Raw genomic sequence first — 18,433 nt, forward strand, 5'->3', positions numbered from 1 at the left:
AATGAAAACACATGTCCACACAAAAACCTGTACATAAATGTCCATAGCAGCATTATTCATAAGAGCCAAAAAAGGGAAACAACCGGAATGTCCATCAACTGGCGAATGGGTAAATACAGTGGAATATTATTTGGCAATATAAAAGATGGAAATAAAGTACTGACACATGCAATACATGGATGAACCTTGAAAACATTATGCTAAGTGAACAAAGCCACTCATGCAAGGCCACATATTGTACAATTTCACGTATATGAAATGTCCAGAATAGGCAAGTCTATAGAAACAGAAAGTAGATTAGTGGTGCCTAGGGCTAGAGGGGAGGGACTAAGAGGAAATAGAGAATGATTCTTAATGGGTAGAGAGTTTCTTTTGGGGGTGATGAAAAGCTTCTAAAACTGATTGAGGTGATGGTTGCACCAGTTTGTGAATATACTAAAAAACACTACATTGTATACTTTAAATGGGTGAATTATGTAGTATGTGAATTGTATCTCAATAAACCTGTTGCAAAAAAAAGAATGAAAGGCAGTATGAGACATAAAATATAAATCAAGAAGTTCTAATATCTATCTAATAACAGCTCTTGAAATAGAAACACAAGATAATAGAAGGCAGAGAGTATTCTACAAAATAATTGAAGAAAAATTTCCAGGGCTATTTGAGATAGACTGAGTCTTCTCATTGAAAGGACCCATTAAGTTGCCAAACAGGGTGAATGAAAAAAAAGACTCACATCTAAATACATGAGAACAAAATTGCAGAAAACTAGGATAAAAGAGAAAGTCCTAAATGATTCTAGAGAAAATAAAAGGCAATAATAATCATGATAACATGAGATTTCTCATGGCAACACTGAATACAAGAAGCAACAGAGTAAACTACTCAAACTATTTAGTCAGAATGATTTTAAATCTAGAACTCTTTCTCCAGACAAAACTATATGAGGGAAAAATAGACATTTTTAAATATGCAAGGATTCAAAGTAACCCAGCCATATACACAGTCCCTGTCTGAAAGAAGTACAAAATTAAAAGTTTTTGTATTAGCAAAATTTTAAAAGTAAGTAAATGAATCTAAGAGGAAAGTACAAGAATGCAATGAACAAATAATCAAAATTAAATTGATAGGTACTTTCAAATAATTACTGAAAAGCAATCTGAAATGAATATTTCATATGACCTCAATATAGGAAATAGCAAGGGGAGGAATAAAATAAGGCAATGAAAAAAATTTTCTCATTCAGTTGGAAGCAAATGGGGAAATAAGACATGTTTCCTCATTCACACAGAAGGGTAGGGAGAGAATAGAGTTACTAATAAACTGTACATATGAACAGAAAAATGTAAGTAAACATATGTATTAAAATGTAAGTGTAAAGACTTTTGAGTAAAAATGACAGTGAACCCAGATGACAGAATCTCTTTACAGTAATATGTATTAAAACTAACAATAACAACAAAAAAGTTTTTTAAAAATCAAAAGTGCTTCCGCTTCTGGTTATGATGGAGCAACTAGACCTCCCACCATAAAGAACCATAAAACTGGACAAAATCTCTGAGGCAAGTCTTCTCAGGCATTGGACAACAGGCAGCACAATACTACAATCCATCAGAGAGAAGGAAAACTTATGAGATGAGTCCCCATGATTGGCTCTGTACCTGGAGATGATTTCCTGACTGCAGTGCAGTGGGTTAGAGTTTGAGCAAAGCACAGTAGCCCCAGTGAACTGAGGAGGCAGAAATTAGAGTTTGGTGCAGTTGAAATAGCTGGTCTCTACAGCATAGGGCACCAGAGAGGAGGGAGCAGTGCATGGAAGGGGAGGAAACAAGAGCCTGTATGAGCATTCCCCTCAAAGTCTTTGGCTGAGGGTTGGACTGCACAAGCACAGGATGAGACTACACGAGACTTACCAGAGAGCAGCTGCTTTGAGGTTGATAAAGGAACAAAAGTACAATACATTAATCAGCGCCAGGGAACATTGGAGGTCTGGCCCAGCCAGAATGGAGAGATTGTGTTGACATCTCATTAACATCCTAGGAATCCAGCTGAAATACCAGAAAGTCTAGAAGAAAGACCCTTAAGATAAGACCTTCTGTGTACCAGCCCTTAAAAAGCCTAAAACTAAGCACCTACATGGTCCACAGGCAGGACAAAATTTGAAGATTGAATCCCACCAAGTTGCAAGGTCTTGAGAAACACCTTGAGCTTTCCACAAATGTGCTCTAACAAAGCTTAAAATCATTCCTACAAAAGGCTAAGGTGGTAAATCAGCGATTGAACAGCCTTCTAGAATAAAATCAGCACTCTTGAGGAAGATAACAGAATCCAGAATCTCTACAATGACCATTAAAAGTGTCCAGAACACAAACAAAAATTACTAGACTTGTGAAGAAGCAGGAAGAGGTGATCCATAGTCAAGAAAAAAGCAGTCAATGAAAACTGACTCCAAGAAGGGCCAGATGTTGGATTCAGCAGACAAAGACTTCAAAGCAGCTTTTATAAACATGTTCAAGAACTAAAAGAAAACTGTGCCTGTGCACATCATAGTAAAACTGCTAAAAATCAATAATAAAGAGAAAAGCTTAAAACAACCAGAGAAAAAATCTGCTATATAAACGACAACAACAAAAATGTCCACTTACTTGTCTTCAGAAATAATAAAAGCCATCTGCAAAGTGCTGAAAGAAAAAGAAACTACCAACCTAGAATTCTTTATTCACTGAAAATATCCTTTAAAATTGAGGGTCAAATAGACATTTTCAGAAAAAAAGAACATGAGAGAATTCATTGCCAGCAGACTTGCATTACTGCATAACATGCTAATAGGTTCTCTTCAGACTGAAGGGAAATGATACCAGATGGAAACCTGGGTCTACTGGAAGGGAAGAAAAGCACTAAAAGTGATAACTAAGAGGCCGGCCCAGTGGCATAGTGGTTAACTTCGGCGCATTCTGCTTCAGCAGCCTGGGGTTCTCAGGTTCAGATCCCAGGCATGGACCTACACCATTCATCGAGCCATGCTGTGATGGCAACCCACATACAAGATAGAGGAAGATTGGCACAGATGTTAGCTCAGGGCCAGTCTTCCTCACCAAAAGCAAAGGTAAATAAGTAGGTAAATATAAAAATATATTTTTTTATTCTTAGAAGTTTATTTAAAAGACAACTGAGAATTTATAGCAAATACAATACTGTAAAGTGGATGTTCATATGTGTGTAGATGTAAAAGATATGACAATGAAAACACGAAAGATGGGGTGGAATTATACTTCAGGAAGGTTATGACATTTGTGAAGTGGGAAGTAAGAGGCAGGAAGCATAAAAGCTCAGTTGTAAAGGGGGAATTGATAAAATACTGACTAAATAGATTTTGGTAAGTTAAGAATTCATGTTGTCAGCTCTAGAGAAACGACTACAAATCTTTTAAAAATATAGCTAAGAAGCCAGTAGAGGAAATAAGATACTATTCCAAAAGATTACATATTGATCCGCAAGAAGGCAGGAAAGTAGCAACAGAGTACTGAAAAACTAAAAGGGACAAATGGAAAAGAACTAGCAAGAAGGCAGACTTCAACCCAAACATATAAATAATATTTTAAATGTAAAAGACTAAACACTCCCATTACAAGACAGAGGGTGTCAGAAGCACTCTAAAGCTAAAGACAGGAGGAGGTTGAAAGCAAAAAGCTAGATATGTAAAGAACTATTACTGCCTAATAATAATAAGATAAACAACCCAAAGTATTAAAAAAGGCAGAAGACTTGAACAGACTCTACTTCACAGAAGTAGATATGTGATGACCAATAAGCACACGAGAAGATGCTCGACGTCATTGGTCATCTGGGAAAAGAACTTACTAAGGTGAGCAGCTTATCAACAACTCAGCTGCAGGGTGAGGGGACAATATGCTGCAGTCACACGTGAGAGCTCTGGAGTCAGACCAACCTGGGTTGAAATTCTGGTCTTGACACTTCTCTGCATGTAACCTTGGGCAAGATACTTAATGTTGCTAAGTTTCAGTTTCCTCATCTTTAAAAAAAAAAAGATGGTCAGAGAAATAGTAATGTTGCCTACAAATTGTGTGAATTAAGTAAGTACCTATAGTACCTGGCATACTGTAATCATTCATTAAGGGTTAGATACCATTATCATCATCATCATCATCATCATCATCATCATCATTAACTTTTCCAGCAGCAACAGGAATAGCAGTGAAGCTCCCTACAACATGAACCTCTTGAGGTCTTGCTTGTTCTCTAGGGCCAGTCAGCTGTCCCCAGTGGGGACACCATCACCTTCAGCACTAGACTGTGCTGCTGTAGCCTCTTCTAACACAAACCCAGCCTATTTAATAATCGCTTACTGGAGGGGAGCCAGAGCAGAATACCTGAAGAGAAAGGCTGGCTGGTAGAGTTTCAGATGGGCTGGGAGGCCCGTGTCAGCCTGGCACCTGGACTTCATGTACCCAGGCATGGCTGAGGGAGAGAGGGAGCTCCTGTAGACGGCAGAGGACCTCGGCTAACCCCTCTACCCTGCCCTGCTTCCTCCCACTCTCCCTGTGACCTCAGGTGATCTTCCGAAACGAGGTGACCAGCGAGTTCTTATTCTTCACGGTGAGTTTCAGGGTCATCCCCTCAGGCGCCATCAAAACCATCGAGATGGTGAGCCCCGTCCGGCAGAGCACGTCAGCCTCCATCAAGGTGGAGAACCCTCTGCCCTACTTGGTGACCTTCTCCACGGAATGCAGGGTGCCCGACATCAGCCTGCCCTCCCAGTTTGTGGTGCCTGCCAACTCTGAGGTACAGTCCTGACTGCAGGGGCCCCCTGAGATCTGGGATAGAGGCCCTGCCTACGGGGCCTCTGGATCCACATTCTGTGTCCCTGAGGTTGGGCCAGGCCTGGCGCTGGTCGGGAAGGCAGGGGACAAAGGATCAGTCACGCTCCTGTTCTCTCCTTTCCTCTACTGCCCAAGTCCACACGTAAACTAGGGGCATGGAAGAGCTTTGGTTCAGATGCGTAAAAGGGACTTATTTATAACCCTTGTCTCTATTATGTGTTTGTTTGCCTTGTTCAAAGTTAAAATATTTTTCTTGTTTTTCCTAATTGTAAAAGTAACAGAATACATTTGGTGAAAAGGAAAGCAAGGTACATAATAGTGTATCAAGTGTGCAACACACTCACACACACTGACACACACTTGCTCGTTTATGCCTAGACCACTTCAGGAGGGATGCACAAGAAACCTCTGACTGGTTGAGAGGACACGGCCTGGAATTACACACTGATGGGAAGATAAATTTCCTTTTCATCAGTTAATTGCTCCAACCTCTCACTGTCCACATTCCGTCCAAATCGCATCAGTTTCCCAGCTTCAGCCTGTCCGGCCTGCACTCCCACTCCATACGTATAAACGTGTTTGTTCAAACAAACTATTATGAAATAAGTATCTGTATAACCAAGACCCAGGCCAAGAAATAAAAAACTGCCACAACCCCAGAGACCTCTCTCTCCAGTCACCACACCCTCCCTCCCTCCCCTCTAAATGTTACCAGTATCCGTATTTTATAATAACATTTCTTGCTTTTAAGCAATATAGTTTAGATTTGCCTGTTTTTGAACTTTGTGAAAAAGAAATACTCCTCTATACATTCTTTAATGTTTTATTTCTTTTGCTCAATATTGTGTATTGTGACAGTCATCTGTGCTGTTGCATGCAGCTACGGTTCCTTCATCTTCACTGCTATTGAATATCCCACCATATGACTATACACAAGTTTAATATCCACTCTCCTGTGGCCAGACATTTGTGTGGTTTCGGCGTTTGGCTATCATGAGAAACGCTGCCGTGGATCTTTTTGCACAAGTTCCCTCCTGTTGTACACGTGCATATGTTTCTCCACGGCGTACACCCAGGGGTAGAATCATGGGTCATAGGGTGTGCATGCCTTCATTGGCCAGTCAGTAGATGATTGCCAATCAGTAATGAGAGTTCACCAACCCTTGGGATTGTCAGATTTTTTAAAGTTTACCAATCTGATGAACTCCTGATAAACTGACAATTCCTTGAGATCTCCATTTCCCTTTTACAAACAGATCGATTTCAGCTGGGTAACAGTCTGTGTAAGAGATTTGCCTCTCTTTTCAGGAGTGGGAATGGACCACAATTTCCCTTCCCACACTCTTTGTCCACTTGGGGTGTCGGTTTGCTTGTCATATAAAAAGAGTCGGGGATTTTCTCTCTTTCTCAATACTGTGAACGAGTTTATAAAAGATTGAAATTATGTCTTCCTTGGACTCCCAGATGAAGCCACTGAGACCTGGTGTTTCCCTTGTGGGAAGACTTATTGCTGACTTAATTCCTTTAATGGGTTATTGAACTATTTAGATTTTCTGTTTCTTCTTGAGTCCGTAATAAGATCATGTCCATTTCACCCATACAGTTAAAATATTGGTACAACATTGTTGATATCCTCTTATTACCTTTTTTATGTGATGCCCCCTTTTTCATTTCTAATATTGGTTATTGTGCCTTTTTGCTTGATCAATCTTGCTAGAGGTTTCTCAACATTATTTTTTTCAAAAAGCATCTTTTGGCTTTGTTGGTACTCTCTATTGAATGGTTGCTTTCTAGGTGCTTAATGCCTACTCTTTATTATTTCCTTCCTTCTGCCTCCTTTGGGTTACTGGCACTTCATCTAATTTCTAAGATGAATGCTCAGTGCATTAACCTCTAGTCTTCTTTATTTTCTATGATATACATTTAAGATTATAAATCTCCATCTAACTACTGCTTTAGCTGCAGCCCACAAATTTTTATATGCAGTATTTTTTCCCATTAAGTTCAAAACTGTTCTGATTTTCATTATTATTAATTCTTCTTTTTCAATTCATGGGTTATTTGAAGTTTCTTAATTTCCAAATGTGGGTTTTTCTGGTTATCACTTTTTAAATTATTTTGTGGTCAGAGCATATATCCCAGATTATTTCAGTCTCTAGAATTTGTTTACACTTGCTTTATGACCAAATATATGGTCTTTTTCTAAAAATCCTCCTATCTATTTTTGAAAAGAATGTGTTTGCCATTTGGATGTACAGTTTTCTACATCCTTACAGTTATTTTTGTCTGCTTGTTTGGTCAGTTTTAAGAGAGTATGTTAGAGTATTGTACTATGATTGTGGATTTGTCTGTTTATCCTTGTAGTGCTTTATATACTTTGAAGCTAGTTGCTAAATAAAAATTATAATATCTTTCTGGTGACTTGAAACTCTTTCCAATATGAAGTCATCTTCTTTGTCTCAAGTAATGCTTTTCCCTTAAAGTCTATTTTGTCTAATATTAATACCGCTTTCTTTTGGTTAATATTTGCATGGTATGTTTTTTTTTAAATCAACATATTTTCAACCTTTCTGTATCCTTATAATTTAAATTTGCCTCTTATAAACAGATGAGATGCATTTCATTTTTTAATCCAGTCTAGCAATCCTTACTTTTCACCAGAGCATTTACATCATTTATATTTAATGTAAATAGTAATATTTATCTTTATGTGTTACCCTGTGCTTTCTCTTCATCTTATCTATTCTGTTTCTTTCTCTTAGTTTTGTAGAGATCTCTTCCTGCCATGTCTTCCTTGTCTATAGCAATATTATTCTGCTCACTATACACTTTGCTACCCCTTTTCTGTTGCTCATGTGAAGTTTTTCCATGCTCTTAGAAGGAAAAGGTGGCCCAGGATATCTTTCATAGCTTCATATATCCAAGGTTCTCTCTTCTGTAGTTACTACGAATTTTTTTTAATACAGCTTTATACTTTTAATATTTGTTTTCCCTTTTCTCCTCTCCACTTTAATCTAAGCTTTATTTTTCCTTTGGCTTTAGTATCTCAGTTATGGTCAAATAGCTTCTACTCTCAGAGGTTTCTCTCGGTCCAGGGTTTTGTCTTAGAAGGCAGTTTCAGTAACTTGGTTTTGAGCATTCAAATGACATTAGAGTCAGCCAGGACTCTAGTCATCTCAAGGCTTGACTAGAGCTGGATAAACTGCTTCCAAACTCACTCATGTGTTTGTTGGAAAGGCCTTAGGTCCTTGCTGCCTGTTGGCCAGAGGCCTCAGTTCCTCACCATGTGAGCTTCCCCTAGAGCTGCTTTCAACAAGGCAGCTCACTCCCTCTACAGTGAGAGATCTAAGAGAAACTGAGACAGCAGCGGAGAAAGAGGGCACGTAAGACAGAATTCACAGTCTTTTTCCACATAATCTCGGAAGTGACATGCCATCCCTTTTGCCATATACTAGTGGTCACACAGACCAACTCTGGTTCAGTGTGGGAGAGGACTACACAAGGGTGTGACTACTAGGAGGCGGGGATTACTGGAGGCCATCCTGGAGCCTGTCTATCATAGGAAGACTTCAAATCTTTACAATCTTGAGATTTCCAATCCATGAGCAAATCTCCATTTATTTAAGTTGTCTTTAATTTTTCTCAATAACATTTTTTGGTTTTCTATGTTGAGGCCTTACTCTTTTGTTAGATTTACTTCTAGGTTTTACATATTTTAATGCTATTGTAAAAGGCATCTTTTTAAGATTGCATTGTCTATTTGTTACAAGCATGTAGAAATCTAATTGATTTTTGAATATTGACTTTGTGCCCAATCTTATAAAATTCATTTATTAATAATAATTTTAATTATAGATTCTTAAATTTTCTAAATGTACAATCATATCATCTGTAAATAATTACCATTTCATTTCTTCCTTTTTAAACTTTTTCCTGAATTTCCTTTTCCCACCTTCTAGGGCTATCTAGGACCTCCAGAACAACATTGACTAGAAAGACAATAGAAGCATCCTTGTCTTTTTCCTGATCTTGAAGGAAACGCTTTCAAAGTTTCACCATTTATTATGATGTTTGTTTCAGGTTTCTTATAGATACCCTTTATCAGATTACAGATATCCCCTTCTATTCCTAGTTTGCTGAGAGCTTTTTTAAAACACCATGAACCAATGTTGAGTTTTATCACGTGCTTTTACTGCATCTACTGAGATGTTCATATGATTGTTCTCCTTTTAATTTGTCTGTGTGGCAACTGATTGGCTTTTCTAATGTTAAACCAACTTTTCATTCATGGAATAAATGCAACTTAGTCATGTAGTGTTCTCTTTTTTACATATTGCTGGATTCAGTTGGGTAACATTTTTATTAGGTAATTTGTATCTATGTTCAGGAGGGAAACTGGCATCCAACTTTCCTTTCTCCTATTAGCCCTGTTGGATTTTGTTATCAAGATTATGCTGGTTGAGGTGGGTTCCTTCTTCTTCTTTTCTCTGGAAGAATTTGTGGAATACTAGATTGTCTGGTAGGACTTACAAGTAAAGCCTAATGATCCTGGAATTTCATTAAGAGAAAATTTTTTACTATTGATTAAATTTCTTTAATGGTTATAGGACTATATAGGGTTTTTTTTAATCTTCTTGTCTGTTTTTGTAAGTTACACTTGTTTATACATTTGTCCATTTTCAACTAAATTTTTTAAATTGGTAAAATCATTAAATTTATATACTATATTCTTTTCTATTAAACATCTACAACTTTTAATGATATCCTCTTTTTATTCTGTTTTCAATAAGAACTAGTGTTTTTTTTTTAAAGAAACAATACCTACTCATGGTAAAAAAAAAAAAAAAAAAACACAAAATTTTAACTATACAAAAGTATATGAAATAAAATTAAAAGTTCCCACAATCCCATTTCTCCCACCCTAAGACAACAACTACTGGTAACAATTTGATATATATCCTTGCTGTCTCTTTTCTATACATACATAGACATATTCTTCTCCATAAAAATAAACTCATACTTTTGATACATTTCTGGAACCTCCTTTTTTCCACTGACAATATCATCAATACCTTTCATTCTAATGCTTATAGCTCTGTCTCTTCCTGTTTAATGGCCACATAATATTCCACTGAAGTGGGTAAACTATAATTTATTTAACCAATCTCTTACTGCTAATGCATTGAATTGTTTCCCTTGTTTTGCTATTATAAGCAATACTCTTTCATTCTTGTTTTGTTTTGCTATGGCTGGTAACAGAGGAAGGAAAAAGTACCCCCTAAATGGAGGGAGAACCCAGGAAGCTGCTCTGAAGTTGGCTATGAGCAGAGAAAGAGCCGCCAGCCTTCAGCCCTCCTGCTGACAGCACCCCCCCCCCATCTCCATATGTGTTGCTCAAGAGAGGATCCAGCTCCTGTTTTTTAGATTCAAGGAGATTCCAGATATAGAAGTACCTGGACTAGGGAAAGCTAGAAGGGGTCCAAGGGCAGGAAAGTGAGCTAGTTTGGACAGAGGTTCCCTAGGCTCAAAAGCAGTATGAGCATTTGCTTGTGAAGCACCATTTCTGCCACCAGCCTGCTCCGAGGTCACTGGGTGGTAGGGGCTGGGTCAGACTTTCAGCACCACAGCAGCCTCTGTCTTCTCTTGCAGGGCACATTCTCATTTGAATTCCAGCCCCTGAAAGCTGGAGAAACCTTGGGGAGACTAACACTGCACAACAGTGATTTGGGTTACTACCAGTATGAGCTCAATTTGAAGGCCACACCAGCACTGCCAGAAAAGCCCGTCTACTTCCAGGCTGTTCTTGGCGGTGGCCAGAGCATCTTTGCCAAGTTCACCAATTATACCCGGCAGAGGACAGAATACTACTGCAGGGTGAGCAGCCCCTGCCCCACCCTTCGCCCTTCCCTTGCCAGAAGTCTGGGCTCAAAAATAATGGGAGGAAGACACAGAGGGTGCAGAAGTGTGAAACTCAGAGAGAGTGAGGAGCTTCATCTCTGGAAACTCCCACTAGAAATAAATAGCACCAGGCCTGGGTTCTTCCTTACAGACTTTCTATCTTAACAAGCTGGGCTGGGGGTGGGGAGAGTTTTGCTTCCCCAACATCTCATTCATCAATACAGGGAGACAGTAGAGCTCAGTGGTCATGAGTGTAGGCTGTGGAACTAGGGTTTGACTCCTGCCTTCACCACTTACTCTTCGTATGAATAATTTACTAAAGCTCTCTAAGCTTAGCTATAAATGGCAATAATACTCCGACCTCACAGGATTACTGTGAGGATTTTTAAATATGTATAAAAGACCATTTTCATAGAGCCTGGCCCATAATATGTTACCTATTATATCAGTTGGAATATAGGTTTAACTACTGAAACCCAAAATAACAACAAAATAGAAGTTTATTCCTCTGTCGAATAACACTGTGGGCATAAGCAGTTTGGGTTGGAATGGCGGCTCCATGACATCAGGCCCCCAGACTCCTTCAGTCCTGATGCTCTTCCCTCGTTGGAGAGTTGCTTTGGTCCACAGGCACCAAAATGGCTTACCGCGACATCCATGTTCCAGCCAACTACAAGGGGAAAAGCAGGGAGCTGCATATATCACTTCCACTCACACTGCACTGAACAAAACTTCATAGGACCACACCTGGCAGCAAGGGGAGTTAGGAGGTGCAGCCTTCACACTGTGTGGCCTTGTGCCCAGTTAACATCAGGGGTCCTGTGCTATAGTCAAGAAGCATAGGATCTTGGTCAGTCATATCAATCAGGAGAAGCTAGGTTATGCTGTAGTAACAAACAGCCCCAATATCTCAGTGGCTTAAAACAACAAAGATTTGTCTCTCGTTTATGCTGTCTATCCAGTGAGGTTCAGCAGGGAACTCTGCTTGTCACAGCCACTCAAGGACCCAGGCTGAAGGGCAACCACTATCTCAAATGTTTCCAGTCATAGTACCAGAGGGGTAAGAAGACCCTGAGGGGTCTTACACTGGCAAGGAAAGGCTCTAGTGTGGAAGTGACACCTTTCACTTCTGCTCGCAACTAATTGTCCAGAACTGGTCCCACCCATCCACGAGGAGCCAGAATTTTCAGTCTTCCCTGTGCACAGAAGGGAAGAAGGAGGGGTTATGGGGGAACAGCACCAGTGACTGCCATACCAACATAATCCAGCTGTGTGTCTTCAGGCAAGTTATTAACATCTCTTGATCTCAGTTTCTTTGTAGTAAAATAGGGATAATAGGAATATCTGCTCTTCAGGGGAGTTAATAAGGGCATGGCTTTTGTATAACCTGCCTGGCCTCACACAGACACAGGTTGCCTGATGTCTGAGAGTGGAGGGGCTCGGGGTGGACCTGAGCGTCTGGTATGCTCTTCAGGATCCTGTGTGAGCCGAGTGCCTTTGTTTCCCTTTCAGACCGACTCTCCAGACTTCCACACGGAAAAGGTCATTAACGCAGCCCCAGGGGCTCAGGGAGGCACCGAAGTCAGTGTGGAAGTCTATTTTGAGCCCAGCCACCTGGGTGAGACCAAGGGCCTCCTGATCCTGTCATCACTTACAGGCGGGGAGTATATCATCCCCCTCTTTGGAACAGCTCTGCCCCCCAAGCCTCAAGGTCCGTATATGATCCGAGCTGGGTACAACATAGTCATTCCCTTCAAGAATGTTTTCTACCAGCCCGTCACCTTCTCCTACATCGTGGAGAACCCGGCCTTCTCTGTTCGTGCCCTGGACTCCGTGCGGCCCAAGAAGGTCAATAACATCACAGTCTCCTTTGAAGGAAACCCGTCAGGCAGCAAAACACCCATCACCAGCAAGTTGATTGTGGTCTGCCCTCCCGGCGAAGGCAGAGAAACAGGAATTAAGTGGGTTTATTATCTGAAGGGGATCACCCCTTAGTAGCACTCAGGGTTAGCTGCATCAACAAAAAGCCATCTCCTCAGCCTTAATATCTATATCATTCTAGCCTGGCGAAGAGTAGAGAAAATAAACAGAACTCTAAAGGTACTGTCTTATCCTCTAATTCAATTATAGAGGCACTTATTTCCATATTATATGTATTTGAAACATATATGTCATATTAAACATGGTAATACACAAAACAGCTGTATTTTACTTCGCAAGGGCAAGTCTCTGGATTTCCTTAACATGTTCCCCAAGCTCAAGTACTATGTAAGAATCCCCATTTTTAATAAGATGACTCAAGCATCACACTCATGACCTTCTATCCTACAGCACTTGGTGGTGCATGACACTGGGGCACCACAATTTCCTCTTAAAAATCCATAATGGCTTAAAGAGCCCCTAGACATGGCTCTATTTTGAAGTGATATCTTATTCTCCTTTCACATAAAAGCCAAGTAAGTCAGTATTTTCAAAGTGATGAACAGATAACATCAGGGCAGTCATTGCAGGGACACGGGCTGGGGATGTTCCCTTGTCTCCGAATCCCATGTCTGTTCCCCACAGCAAGTTCTCACTGAAGGCCAGATCCTGGAGAAACGCTAATTGAGACCCCAGCCCTCCACTCCCACCCCCAGCCCTGTGCACAGCAATCTGCCTGTAGAGCAGTGATTCTCGGACCACTTGCACATCAGAATCACCTAATTATGGTCCAGAACCCTCCTCCCCAAACTTTGATTTAATTGGTCTGGGGAGGGACCCTGGGCATCATTTTTTAAAATTTGTACAGCAGAGTTGAGAACCAGTGTTACAGATCAAACACCTGCCTGGCCATTAATACTGCAGCTGAGTCAGGAACATTCTCCAGGGAGAGGACCACGTCCCAATTTGATATGCTGAAACTGCAGCCATTTTGTGTGCACGTGGAGGGTGATGTTTTAAGTCAGTGCCTTTCTTCAGAGGGAAAGCAGTACATCCAAGGAGGAGGATGACGTCTGCCTCAGCCGAGATTCTTCCCCTCGGTCCTGCAGTGTGTATTAATAGGACCACCTACTGTTGGCACCACCTGTTGAAATAAAGATGGTTAAAGCCTGGCCCTGGAGTGGATTTGCTTCTCCACACACACATCTTTGCCGGAGAGTCCCCCTGCCTCCACCTCCTTCTCCCTACTCATCCCCTACAGCCTACCTGCAAGAGAGGGAGGAGGCATGAAAGAAGATGGCCATTTGGGAATGAATGGTCCAAAGGAGTGGTTCTCAAAAATGGTCCCTGGACCAGTAGCATCAGCTTCACCTGGGAATTTATTAAAAATGCAAATTCTCTGGGCCCATCCCAGACCTATTGAGTCAGAAACGCCGGAGGTGTGGCCCAGCAACCTGTGTTTCAATGAGCTATTGGAGATGTTTTTTAATGGAAACAGACTCTTCTACTACTTTTGTACGTCTCCCCAACCCTCAGCCCAGTACACTTTACAAACAGCTAGTACCAAATGAAGCTTTTCCTAAACTATTTGCAGACTTAAATTTAACAAATTCAATTTTGTAACCACCAAAGACACTGCTAGTGGGCATAAAGACAAAGAACTATGACAGATTTTCCCAGTGGTTAGATGAGAAAGGATGCACTAAGCAACAATCTGAGAGGAGGCGGAGATCAACAAGCACATGCTATGACCGCACATACACAGTCTGACCACACCAGTGGTTCTCAAATTTCCGGATGTACCAGAATCACTTGGAGGGTCGCTAAACCACAGATTGCGGGCCACACCCTCAGAGTGTCTGATTTAGTGGGTCTGGGTGGGCTCCAGAATTTGCACTTCTGCCAAGTTCCCAGTAATGCTGTTGCTGCTGGTCTGAGGATCACATCGTGACCAGCACAGCTCTGAAGCCTTGAGTCTCCTCACATCAGCAGCACCTGGGAACTTGCTAGGAATGCAGGATCTCAGGCCGGGCGCCAGACCCACTGAATCTGAGTCTGCATTTTAATGCCATCGCCAGGGGATTCGCGTGCACAATTGCTGTTGAGAGCGTGGCATTAAAGGCCACTAACAGAACTTGACACCCTGGAATCCACAGCCCTAACGCTCTCCTCAGAGCCCTAGAGAGGAGTCTCTGCTTACGGCCTCCCCAAAATGTCCCTCCTCCCACCCAGTCACAGGAGGCATAGCTGGGGGTAGGGAAGCAATTCTTCAAAAGGGGCTCCTTTTCAACAGTTTTAAACTCAGTATGATAATGGTTGTTGGCAACTGAAGAAAAGATGGACGAAAGCTGGCTAAAAGCCAGCAGCCAGAGCATGGTGAGACTCGGAGACCCCTCTAACTGGGACAGTCAGCATTTTGATATGTTCTCTTGACGATGGAGGGCTCCCAGCCACTACCCCAGACACTGGCTGCTATAGAAACTGGCCACTTCCTAGTGTCACTGCGGGAAAAATGGTGCCTTCAGGTGGCCAGGAGCAACTCCCCCTCCCCCTTATCCCTGCTCCAGCTCCCCAAGCCACTGAGTCTAGGGCCCAAAGCCTTGCAGGCCCCCAAGCAGAGCGAGGAGGCAGTCCCTTCTCCCTGGGACCATCGCCCAGCTCAGACTTCGCCCAGCACGAACCCCCTTGCAGGATGACCTGAGATGGGGTACGTCTCTACCCTTCAGTTTGTTCTCATGCTTCCTTGGCCTCAGAAAGACAATAACAAAGTCATTTCATATTGGCAAATTTGGAACGGCAAAATAGCTCAACAGAGGGCTGAAGAGGCTTGGTGACACAAACTAGTGGAAGTTACATCTGAAAGAATGCATTCTCAACAAAGCAGACCAGAAGACTTCCTACTGGGGGTTCTTCAGAAAACATCCGGGCCACCAGGCGGCACAACTCCAGGGAGCGCTGTGCACAGAATACTACATGAATGGGACCCCCTGATGCTGCTCAACACAAAGGCCCTGGTGAGTGTAGCATCTTAAGTCTAACCAGTTCTTTGGGGAGACACGCCTTAGGTCAGAGATGACGATTTTGTGACACCATGAGGGCCTGCCACATCTCAAGAAATCCCAAGTGTGGGATTTCCCAAGCCTCTTACACCCTCAACCATGTTGTCCTGAAACTCCCACAAAATTACATTGCTGTTGGATAAACCGTTACATACAGTTCAAGATTTGGGTACAATTTCTTACAGTGTCACCAGCATCCTATTGCTACAATATCTGCAAGTTATGTAATAACAACCAGGCATTACACAGATACAGATGAGTTACAGCTCTGAAATGATGGCCAGTGTGCAAGCAGGCGTATCAGTCATCCACTAGTCTAGAAGAGTCTGAGCATGGCAGGCCTGGCCAGGGCTGGCCACCAGGGTAGGAGGAGAAGTGAGCATGTAGATATGGCAATGGGGGCCCTTGGGCTTTATTCTCAGCACCACTGCCAGTCCACTTATGCATAAATATCCTTAGTTAGTTGGCATTTTCCAAGATATCAGAGAAAAGCAACCACTTCTTTCCAGGAACTTCTAAACTAAAGGTAGGACATTAAGTAAGAAACTGGTTTCTTAGCAACCTAGTCCAGAATGTGATTTCAGGAGAAAAAGAGTTCGTTCTGGTAAAAAATATTTCTTTACGGTTTCAATTATTAAAAACTGTATCACATTACAACCCTTGGGAAATTTAGTTTGCCTTTAAGAAAAAGTCAAACCAAACAGCAAAAGTAACAGATGGAATGTTACATAAGATACGGGTCCAGGGGAAATGAATACACACAGGAGAAACAGAGCCAAATGATTTCCATTGATTTGTGTTCATTGTTTTGCATCAACCATCGTCAAAATCCTAGACATAAACTTTGTAAGACATTTGGAAATGGCCTTACCAGTGCTACTTGGTCTCAAGGTAAGAGGAAGAAACTATTAAGCAATACATTTTCTCTTGAGATAAATCTATATTGGGGGCAGTTTTCAGATTGTTGGTGAACTCACCTTCATTCATTGGATTGTGTTGGCAAAGGTTTAAAAGCTGTGAAAATCCCATCATTAAAGGAAAGCGCATTTTTCATGGATTTTTCTAGACACAGTTTCTCGGTGGCTTACTGAGTTTTGGGCTAGCTCTTGTATTTGTTTTCTGTGACTGCATAACAAATTGCCACAGACCTAGCAGCTTAAAACAGCACAAATTTCTTATCTCAGTTTCCATGGGTCAGGAGTCCAGAATAGACTGACCTAGGTTCTTGGCTCAGGATCCCACAGGCTGAAATCAAGATGCCAGCCAGCTGCATCCTCATCTGGAGACTCAACTGGGGAAAAATCCACTTCCAATCTCTCTCAGTGTGTTGACATAATTCATTTCCTTGCAGCCAAATGACTGAAGTCCCCATTTTCTTGGCAACTGACAACAGGAGACCACTCTAGCAACTAGAGACCACTCTAAGGCGCTTGCCATGTGGCGCATCATAGACAGTTCACTGTTGTTACTGTTTACTCTTCAAGGCCAGCAGGAGAATCTCTCTCCCACTTCAAATCTCTTTTAACCTCTTTTAAGGCCTCACCTGATTAGGTCAGACCCACTCAGGATAATCTCCCTTTTTATCAACTCAAAGTCAGCTAATTAGGGACCTTAATTACATCTGCAAAATCTCTTATGTTATATAACATAATAATTGTTAAGAGTGACAGCCTATCATATTTACAAGTCTTGTTCACACTCAAGGGGAGGGGTTTTACAGGCATGTATCCAAAGGGGTAGGAATCTCAGAGGCCATCTTAGAATTCAGCCCACCATAGCCTCTCACTCGCTGTGTCCCATAGGTTCTGATCTATGGATTGGGGATAATACTCCATTTTTAAGAATGTTGTCAGTTTTACATGTGTACTTTTCATTCATTAGAGAAAACTACCGCCACATGTTATGTTCATATTTCATACTCATTGGGCTCCACTGTGGTCTAGCCCGTGTCCCAAGTCCCTGTCCACTGTGGAAGCTTATGATAAGGAACTCTGATGCAGCTCCCCATTACTGCATCCATAAAGTGCTTTTTAAAATTTTACCATATAACTTCAGTATCTGTTCAACCATCTAGTGTGGTTGAAAGCACTTAGAGGGGCTGCTTTATAGTGGATCCACCTGGAGACCTGCACTCAGCAGATTTGGGGCTCGCGCTCTCTGTAACCCAGCCCTCCAAGAGATCAGAGCATGGTAAACACATGCCGAGTTCCAAATGATGGGGTAACAGCCACTGTTGGCACCTGAGATCCTAGGTGGTAGACAGGTAGTACTGTTTTTAATTGAGAATTTATTTTAATATGTTTTAGAAAAATATATAACTATTCAAACCCATGATTTTAGGGCATAAGCACGGCTAAAGTAGGAATTGAAGTTTTTTTGTTAGTTGATTTGAGAAAAATATCTTTAAAATAGTACAAGTGGCTAGGACATGGCGAAAATCGTGATAGTATTACTCCGATTTAGGAAACACTGGCATATTCGCAACTGGTGACGAAGTGGTGAACTAGTGAGTTCAGTAAGTATTGAATAAATTATGCCAAGTGAGTCAAAGCTCCATGAGCCCCTTCTTTCTCACCAGCGTCTACAGAAGCCCACAACTCGCCAAACCCACCACCAGCGGGCAGTCGAGGGTCTGGGATACACGCCCCACAAAACAAGTCTCAAACCACTCAGGCTACGCGGAGCGGAAGGCGGGAGTGTGAGGGGAGGAGGTGG

General features: G+C 41.7%; 1 protein-coding gene across 4 annotated transcripts in view; it reads left to right on the forward strand.

The window, feature by feature from the left end:
• The window catches only part of HYDIN (HYDIN axonemal central pair apparatus protein), a 338,461-nt gene extending 321,989 nt beyond the window's left edge, over positions 1 to 16,472 (forward strand). For 2 of the 4 annotated variants that reach the window (XM_070500554.1, XM_070500555.1), the window contains 3 exons: positions 4,573 to 4,803; positions 10,491 to 10,715; positions 12,252 to 16,471. In XM_070500554.1, coding sequence (XP_070356655.1) covers positions 4,573 to 4,803; positions 10,491 to 10,715; positions 12,252 to 12,734 — 939 coding nt within the window. In that variant the 3' untranslated portion in view covers positions 12,735 to 16,471. Of the gene's footprint in view, positions 1 to 4,572; positions 4,804 to 10,490; positions 10,716 to 12,251 lie in introns of all 4 variants that reach the window. The other 2 variants (XM_044761259.2, XM_070500558.1) reach the window with 2 other exon arrangements.
• Positions 16,473 to 18,433: the final 1,961 nt, after the last annotated feature.

Source organism: Equus asinus, chromosome 28 (assembly GCF_041296235.1).
Source record: "Equus asinus isolate D_3611 breed Donkey chromosome 28, EquAss-T2T_v2, whole genome shotgun sequence".
Taxonomy (NCBI): Eukaryota; Metazoa; Chordata; class Mammalia; order Perissodactyla; family Equidae; genus Equus; species Equus asinus.